At 33.3% G+C, this 10000-nt stretch overlaps 2 protein-coding genes across 2 annotated transcripts in view; one reads left to right on the top strand and one right to left on the bottom strand.

Annotated features, from left to right (window-relative positions):
• The window catches only part of LOC144962990 (uncharacterized), a 5012-nt gene extending 1675 nt beyond the window's left edge, over positions 1–3337 (top strand). The window contains exons 4-8 of the mRNA XM_078896502.1: positions 79–255; positions 652–969; positions 1549–1725; positions 2122–2439; positions 3054–3337. Of these exons, the coding sequence (XP_078752628.1) occupies positions 79–255; positions 652–969; positions 1549–1725; positions 2122–2439; positions 3054–3249 (1186 nt within the window). The 3' untranslated portion in view covers positions 3250–3337. The remainder of the gene's footprint in view (positions 1–78; positions 256–651; positions 970–1548; positions 1726–2121; positions 2440–3053) is intronic.
• A 144-nt stretch (positions 3338–3481) lies between these two features.
• LOC144962992 (uncharacterized) lies at positions 3482–9722 on the bottom strand. The gene is made up of 3 exons (XM_078896504.1): positions 9137–9722; positions 7273–7443; positions 3482–5639 (listed from the first exon to the last, which is right to left on the bottom strand). The coding sequence occupies exons 1-3, from the start codon at positions 9200–9202 to the stop codon at positions 5412–5414; spliced, it is 465 nt and encodes a 154-aa protein (XP_078752630.1). The 5' UTR covers positions 9203–9722; the 3' UTR covers positions 3482–5411.
• Positions 9723–10000: the final 278 nt, after the last annotated feature.

Below are 10000 nucleotides of genomic sequence, written 5' to 3'. Positions count from 1 at the left end.
AAGTAATAACCATCTTCACGCACAAACCTGATTTTGTCATTCAAAATAATGCAGCTTTCATCTACATCTTTCCTTCAGAGAAACAACCGTGAACGGTCACGCCGAGAAAGACAGCAATGGCGGATCACACGTGGGAGGTGGAGTTGAACACACATCTAAGGACGGAAACACTAAAGCAGAAGGTCACGTTGAACACAGCAATACTGGAGGAACCAGTTATGGAGGAAGCTTTAGTCACACTTTCGGGGGGAAACGGTGAGAATTCAATAATTTAAGGTTGAAAGAATGATTAAGAACTTACATGGTAGGGATTCGTTTTTAACATCAAAGCTTAGTATATGAGAAGATTAAACGAAAGCGTCTATTTGTGCCATCACGTTAAGGTAGAATTACAGCTTTGCAAAACATCCTAATGCAGTGGTCACAAAATTGGTGTAGCTCTATATACAATACTTGTCGATAAAGAACTTATTTATTCATTTTCTATGTTCAACACGGGACATTTCCCGCCACAGATTTTGCTCAAAGCCTTGAAATTAGGTAATTGTAATTGTATTCAATGAATATGAACATTCCTCGATTACCATTTTTATTATCTCTTTGATAGTAAGTATTTTTCCAATTATCTACCTTTGTCTCTTTCCAAAACAGGGAGGTCAACAAAAGAAGTACAACAGTAGAAGGACACGCTAACAAAGACAGGAGTGGAACTCATGTGGGTGGAAGTGTTACTCACAATTCAGGTGGAAATTCTGTCGGGGCCCACGTCGATCACAGCAGACCTGGTGGTACCAGCTATGGGGTCCACGCAAGTCATACCTGGTCTCACCAAGGTGGAAGCAAGACTACTGTGTCTGGAGGATTCGACCATAATTCTAGAGGAGGTAACAGTGGTGGATTAACTGTCACTCACACGTTTGGGAAACGGCTGGCTGAGTTAGAGGAGGCAATCAAGGAAATGCAGAGAAGGTGGGTATTGCTTTTAAATAATAATGCATCAGTTACCAGGTGTTAAATCTGAGTTGCAAAATTTATTTGCGTTTGTTTATTCTCCATTGTCTTTATAAAATGGGACTATTCCAACAATTTTTATCTAACACAAATACACGACAGTTTAGTGCTTTATAAACCCCTTTATGATTTTTGTCTCTTTTTATTGCGCAACATTTTATTGTTGAGATAAAGGTGCGCTTAATAAGTAATTTTAAAAATGCGATTGTTGCTGTGTGTGTATGCGTGTGTGTGTGTGTGTGTATGTGTGTGTGCATGTGTTGGTGTGTGTTTGTTTGGGGTATGACATTTTTTTTGGGGGGTGGGGGTGGGGTCTTTCGTTGTTTTTGGGTTGTTGGTATTTTTTTTTTCTTCTTGTTTGGGTAATTTTGTTTTTGTTTTTGGCGAGCGGTTTTGTGTCATTTTTGGGGAGCTCTTTTGGGGGTTTTCTCTTAAATGATTTCGATGTTTTATGATTCAAAGTAATTGCCATTATCCACCACAAAACTGATTTTGTCATTCAAACTAATGCAGCTTTCATCTACATCTTTCCTTCAGAGAAACAACCGTGAACGGTCACGCCGAGAAAGACAGCAATGGCGGATCACACGTGGGAGGTGGAGTTGAACACACATCTAAGGACGGAAACACTAAAGCAGAAGGTCACGTTGAACACAGCAATACTGGAGGAACCAGTTATGGAGGAAGCTTTAGTCACACTTTCGGGGGAGAACGGTGAGAATTCAATAATTTAAGGTTGAAAGAATGATTAAGAACTTACATGGTAGGGATTCGTTTTTAACATCAAAGCTTAGTATATGAGAAGATTAAACGAAAGCGTCTATTTGTGCCATCACGTTAAGGTAGAATTACAGCTTTGCAAAACATCCTAATGCAGTGGTCACAAAATTGGTGTAGCTCTATATACAATACTTGTCGATAAAGAACTTATTTATTCATTTTCTATGTTCAACACGGGACATTTCCCGCCACAGATTTTGCTCAAAGCCTTGAAATTAGGTAATTGTAATTGTATTCAATGAATATGAACATTCCTCGATTACCATTTTTATTATCTCTTTGATAGTAAGTATTTTTCCAATTATCTACCTTTGTCTCTTTCCAAAACAGGGAGGTCAACAAAAGAAGTACAACAGTAGAAGGACACGCTAACAAAGACAGGAGTGGAACTCATGTGGGTGGAAGTGTTACTCACAATTCAGGTGGAAATTCTGTCGGGGCCCACGTCGATCACAGCAGACCTGGTGGTACCAGCTATGGGGTCCACGCAAGTCATACCTGGTCTCACCAAGGTGGAAGCAAGACTACTGTGTCTGGAGGATTCGACCATAATTCTAGAGGAGGTAACAGTGGTGGATTAACTGTCACTCACACGTTTGGGAAACGGCTGGCTAAGATAGAGGAGGCAGTCAAGGAAATGCAGAGAAGGTGGGTATTGCTTTCAAATAATAAAGCATCAGTTACCAGGTGTTAAATCTGAGTTGCAAAATTTATTTGCGTTTGTTTATTCTCCATTGTCTTTATAAAATGGGACTATTCCAATAATTTTTATCTAACACAAATACACGACAGTTTAGTTCTATTTATACCCCATCATGATTTTGTCTTTTTTAATGGCCAATATTTTATTGTTGAGATAAAGGTGCGCTTAATAAGTAATTTTTAAAATGCGATTGTTGCTGTCTGTGTGTGTGTGTGTGTGTGTGTGTGTCTGTGTGTGTGTTTGGGGTATTAATTTTTCTTTGTTGGGGGGGGAGGAGGAAATTCCTTTAGTTGTTTTTTTTGTTTTGTTTTTTTTGTTTGGTTTTTTTTTTTTGTTTTTTTTTTGGGGGGGGGGGGGGGTTTCTTTGTTTCTTCTTTATTTGGTTATTTTTGTTATTGTTGTTGGGGAGGGGGTTTTGTCGCATTTTTGGGGAGCTCTTTTGGGGATTTTCTCTGAAATGGTTTGGATGATCTATGATTTAAAGTAATAGCCATCTTCAAGCACAAAACTGATTTTGTCATTGAAAATAATGCAGCTTTCATCTACATCTATTCTTCAGACAGACAACCGTTCACGGTCACGCCGAGAAAGACAGCAATGGCGGATCACACGTGGGAGGTGGAGTAGAACACACGTCTAAGGACGGAAACACTAAAGCAGAAGGTCATGTTGAACACAGCAGTACTGGAGGAACTAGTTATGGAGGAAGCTTTAGTCACACTTTCGGGGGGAAACGGTCATTACGCCAGGCATAATTCGTAATTTGTTGTTTTTAGTAATGTGAGCAAACGTTTATGTGCAATATAATGACTATTTTTAAATAAACATGTAAATTACCTTTTAGTGTTGCTCTCAGATTTAATTGTTTGGATTATGCTCAGCTGATCTTTTACTATTTGACTTCCGGTAAAACATATTTCTATTTGATGCCAAATACATGTAAAAGTTACATTCTGCACACCAAAAAATGTCTTCAAATTGCTCAAGTCGTGTCGAAGGCCTTTCTAAATCTTTGCTGTCTTCGGAGGCGGTCCTGAAAATATTATATTAACAATTATAGAACACATTTACATTGCGTTTACATGCTCAGTGAACTTTACAATTTTTCACCAATTGCCCTAGCAGACTTAAAAGAATCACATTTCCATTTCATACGGTACAAGTCGTCTTATAAGCGTTTTTCATATATGTATATATTTATTTTGACTTTCAACGTTGTTTTCATCTGTGGTTAGCCCCGACACTGTACTCTACTCTTATGTTTACAATGTGCTTCTCTTTCAAGATTATTATCACACGAATGTCTACAGTAATTCGTTAACAGTGAAAGGGTGAACAGTGTCACACATGATGGATTTTCTATGAATTAGTTTTATGTTGTGCGGCTATCTGGTCTAGTGGTATGACATTCGCCTTTGGATCCGAAGGTCCAGAGTTCGAGTCCCGCTTTCAGCGGCGCATAGTTAAGTCCTTGGAAAAAGGATCTTTACTTACATTCTCTCACTGTACTCAAGTATAAAACGAGTACCTGGTCTTTTACTGTGTCGTCTCTGTTGGAAAAATTGTAATATCGTACAACAGGTGTCATGTCTTGTCCGACATGTTAAATGTTGCTGTTGGCTAAGGATTCCATGCAAAGCGCCATGAGCACGTTAAGTGGATATTGCGCTATATAAATCCTGGAGTCTTGGGGTGGAGGGTTATTTCCGAATTTGATTCTATATACTGAAAATATTTTCCAAATCTTTTTCTTCTTTATACTTCTTCTTTCTTTCATCTTTTTCGAGTACCTTTATAAGGCAGCCAATTTGAATGACAAAGTCAAATGCATCAAATTGGTCAATAATTTATTCATATGACACAACACTTCCTGAATACAAGGGTACTAAGTAATTCAATTAGCCATAATCCGAATAAATTTACTATAAAACTCCATTCTGCGTATTATTATTGTGAAAATTCATAAGACAGTTGGAATGTATAAATGCACATTATGAGCCAATGATTAGATTCTAATGTGAAATCGATCAAGCACCGTATGTTAAACAATATTCAACATGTGGATTATCATGATGCTTAGTTATCACAGTTATGAAAATATCACAATAGCGACACAAAGAAATTATAATTGAATTAAAAGCGACAATATTTGATAGTGAATTTATTATATTTACTAGTAAATGTAATTCACAGAATTAATCAAATTATGATATTGCACGAAACGTCATCAATGACTTATCATTAGATCACGAAAACGATTTTCAAACACACACACACACACACACACACACACACACACACACACAGAGAGAGAGAGAGAGAGAGAGAGAGAGAGAGATAAAGAAATATATACAAACATATATACCTATATAATATATATATATATATATATATATATATAGAGAGAGAGAGAGAGAGGAGAGAGAGAGAGAGAGAGAGAGAGAGAGAGTGAGAGAGAGAGAGATTTGTTGAAGTCAAAATTTGCACTGAATATTTTCTCGCTCTTTTGGCTTCTATTAATACTAGGTTATACCTACAAAATACAATGCCATCGTTTCATAAAGACGTGTAGCCTACTTATTTAACAAGTTGGGTAAGGCAAATTGTTATGGTCTTATTATTGTAATGGAAATACCCTGGAGCCAACATAAATATTTTCACATTACAACAATGTTAAAACAAGTCAATATTTGTGTTCGGATATCAGACACCTAAATGTGTGCACGTAGTCTCATATAAGTATAAATATTTGGATATGAGCATATTGATCAAAATAAAGAATGTCAGTTTTTTAAATTAGAAATACATATTTCAAAACCAATAAACTGCGTTTTCAGATTTGAAGAATCCAAACCAGTTTAAACTGTTAACTAATATTATATAGATTTTTAAAATTGTGTACACTTTTCAAATTAGATTAGTTATTTTCCTCCATAATTTGGAAAGAGAACGAAGGTTTGAAGTCCTGTCTGATTGGGTTTCCATGGTAAAATTCCACACGGTTCTCAAGAATATCACATACTGATGTGAAAATTGTAGAGCCGTCTATTGTTGTTTTGTCTGCCACACGAAAAATTGGATATTCTTGGTTGGTGGTATCCCCCAAAATAGTCAATGCATCCTTTTTTGTTCTTGGAGGATTCATCTGTTGAATATAAATCGAATATGTTAGATCATTAAATGCGTAAGGTGTTCTCGAAAGAAAGAGATTATGTATAGAACACACACACACACATACACACACAAATATATATATATATATATATATATATATATGTGTGTGTGTGTGTGTGTGTGTGTGTGTGTGTGTGTGTGTGTGTTGCACCTAACTGAACATTTTGACAGTAGAATTTTTCCCAGTCACTAACTAAAACGATATATGTTTATAGTAAAGATCTGAACAAGTATCAATGAAAGGTGCCAGACAAAGCAAGAAAGAAAGCTACAAGAAAAAAACCATCCCAAAACATCAGTCTTCCTCGACTGGAGAAGACATATTTTTTGGATGGTTTGTTTTTGTTCTTGTAATTTTCTTTCTTCCTTGTCTTGCGCCTTTCACAACAAATAATAATAATAATAATAATAATAAGAAGAAGAAGAAGAAGAAGAAGAAGAAGAAGAAGAAGAAGAATAGTAAATAATATAATAATAATAATAATAATAATAATATAATAATAATAATATAATAATAATAATAATAATAATAATAATAATAATAATGATAATAATAATAACAATAATAATAAACCTTTACCGAGAAAATGGAGGAAATGAATTTTTAAATAAACCATAGCGAGCAAATGGATGAAGTAACTTTCTTAAACAATCTAAATTAAATAACGTCAAATTGCAGAACTAATCATCAACTAAAGATTGAAGAAATAGATATGATTCAATTAAGGAACAGACATGATAGAGTGTAATCTTAAGCGGAACATCGAGAATATAATTCAAAACACGCTCCCGACTAGCTTACTTTCGTCATACTTTCATACATTTAATTAAGAATTAATTTGGATTTTGCATTTTACTTTGGTCCCAATGGCCTGTCCATATCAGCATATTTCGTGGCCCTCTGACTTGGTTTATTCAGTCAGCACTGCGACCGCCAAGAGAGGAAAATTAATGCTATGCATTTATTCAAAATACTCATTACATACGCTCGTCGGATATAACGTTCCAATGTGTAAAATTATGTGTAACCGTAAATGTTTATAGCCTGATTGAAAGAATTTAGTGAGTACTAACCTTTAGAGTAAACAATAATAAAGATATATATATATATATATATATATATATATATATATATATATATATATATATATATATGAAATGGAGACGGGGTAAAGAAGTTGGGTCAAAACAAATCGACATAAATGAAAATAGATAAAAGCAAAATCTGAAAATTAGATACCTACTTTCGGCTTGAAAAGTTATTCAGGATTGAGTTAAGTTCAGAACATACTGACGAACATCCAAATCTAAATCACTGAATTCATGTAAACTGCCCAAAGAAAACCTGACGCATTCAATGGGCGAATGGTTACAGGACAATATAAAACCTCTCAAGATTTTTTTTTATAAATCGTCATGTTGAGCCCTAAGGCCTATGTAGCAGAAGTTTATTGCTTGCTACCCTTTTCCCTCCATGACAAATTGACAATCGGGTGGACTGAACCAAAAACCGTAGCAGACCCTTTAATTGTGAGCCGAGTGGTCGTATTCCAGTGGAACTACCGGGACTAGGGTTAATGATTCCAGGAAAATTAATGGTTTACCTCGTGGGTTCTTTTTCTTCTGAAAATGGAACTGTTGTTTGTCCGATTCTCCGATACATCAGTGAGGAGCTCTATACTATTTACGTGAAAATAGTGACATGGTTTGGATTCGTCTGGCTCCTCGTCAAGAGTCTGCATCCCAATCTTTGATTCACCTGCTTGTGGTCCAATCTACAGGAAATAAACAATTTAAAAAAATTTATTAGAAGAGGAGAGCAAAGATGTATAAAATTGCACTCAAACAACTGAAATTAAACAAGTTTGATTTTTAAGCGTTTAATCCATTACCTTTGTAAACGTAAAATAAACCTTACCGATAAAATGGATGAAGTTAATTTTTGAATAAACCATAACGAGGAAGTGACTTTTTAAAAGAATCTAAATAAAATAACTTCAATTTGCATAACTAATTAATGATCAACTAAAAAAATGTTTCATATCGTATGACAGAGAGATAGAAATATAGTCTTACACAAATATGAAAACTTTAGGGGCTTCAAGATCAATCGAACTGATATTTATTCCTGTTACTTTGGCGTTTAAGGGACAGTCATCATTGTTTCTTACAACAGTCCTAGCTACTTATTCGCTGTGAGGGAAGAAGAGAGAAAAGAGGAGCTCAACTCAACATGGGATCAAAACCTGTCCCATTGGTTGCGAGGCTTGTGGTTTACCTTATGAGCTATCAGGACTGATGATATATTACTCGAAATTCTCATTGATTATAAAAAGTTTATAGATGGAACGAAATTGATGTCACTCATTTCTTTGTTATTGATTTTAGAGAGCCAGTTTGGTGATTAGTTCTCAATGAATTGTATCAGTCAGACTTTAAACGTTCAAGGTTGCACATATTTATGTGTTGATACGTTATATCCTGCTGACGGATGGTGTGAGTAATTAACTAAACGCATAGCATCAATCACCAATATTTATATCTTAATATTCATAAAAAACGGATTTTCATTTTTTATAGATTCAACGCTCTCGCTGTCCATAAACGTATTTTACACCTGAGTGCGGTGAGAAAATTAGAGTAAAGAGCCTTCTCCAAGATTTTAACTTTAAGTTGCCATGAGCGGGAATCGAAAGAGGGACATACCGCTATCATTAGACCTAAAAGCCTTAAAATAAAAGTTATATAAGCCAACAATATTGAGATTGTGCCTACAAAATCAGTACGCTTGAGCAAAGACGAGTGGATACTCCTGAATATTGATGAGGGTCTTTCATAACGATTTTAAAAAAACAATTATTGTATTTTAATTATAAATAAGAAAATGAAAACAATATGGATACGTTTGCACAATACTGAAGTTTGATCTTTACGACAGACATGTTGGTTTAATGACCTTTATTGTTATCTGACCAAAATGCGACGGCTTATTTAATATGTATATTCTAAGAGAAATATATCAGACAATCACAGCCAGTTACTGAAAATCAAACCACCGATGAAAGGAATAGTATTGGAAAAACTTAGTTTGAAAACTCAGAAAATCATGAAAAAATGATTTTAAAAAAAATTAATTTCAATAATAATAATAATAATAATAATAATAATAATAATAATAATAATAATAATAATAATAATAATAATAATAATAATAATAATAATAATAATAATGATGATGATGATGATGATAATGATAAAAATACAATTAATAACAATAATAATAATAATAATAATAATAATAATAATAATAATAATAATAATAATAATAATAATAATGATCACTATCACCATCATCATCATCATCATCATCATCATCATCATCATCATCATCATCATCATCATCATCATCATCCTCATCATCATTATTATCATAATATAATTTTATTTAAATCCTAAACTGTTCCTTACTTCTACAGTCCACATAGTTGAAGGATTTTTGACATCAGCTATGTTGACATTGAAGGCAAACCCCATACCAAATCCAGTATTCTTGGCTAATCCGATTGCTTCTTCGATATTTTTGGCGGTGATAATTGATCGGCTGATGAACTCTCTATGTTAATGAAAAGTATGAAGCGTATAAAAATGAAAGAAAATAATATATATCTAGCTCTAGGTGAAAATCTCAATTTTGCGTGGCTCAGAAACCGAAACTTAAAAGACAAAATATGTGAATATTTAATGGATTGCATATTCATGATTCAAGATGATTCATCTTAACTACGCCACTACCACATCATCTCATTCATCTGTGGTGTTTCATTCATCCTGTTTTGTTGATAAAAGGGGAGACCCGAAACGTTCATTTGATCTGTTTTTGTAATTAAATTGAAGCTTACATTCAACTTCACGTTATTATTTATTTCTTCGAACTTCGAGCAGCAACATTTACACTAATGCTACAGACAAAAACTTGCGACAAGCAAATATAACTTAGTCTCTGATTTTTATAAAAGATTGTGAAGCAATCTAATGCATTTTATTATGAAATACAAATTTGATTTGAGTTGAAATGAAATAATAATAATAATAATAATAATAAAAATAATAATAATAATAATAATAATAATAATAATAATAATAATAATAATAATAATAATAATAATGATAATAATAATAATAATAATAATAATAATAATAATGATAGTAATAATAATAATAATAATAATTATAATAATAATAATAATAATAATAATAATAATAATAATAATAATAATAATAATAATAATAATAATAATAATAATAATAATAATAATGATAATGATAATAATA

The sequence above is a fragment of the Berghia stephanieae genome, chromosome 1, assembly GCF_034508935.2.
Source record: "Berghia stephanieae isolate SIO BIC M18660-M18661 chromosome 1, UCSD_Bste_1.3, whole genome shotgun sequence".
In the NCBI taxonomy this organism is placed as follows: Eukaryota; Metazoa; Mollusca; class Gastropoda; order Nudibranchia; family Aeolidiidae; genus Berghia; species Berghia stephanieae.
This window is presented reverse-complemented; position numbering and strand designations above follow the sequence as displayed.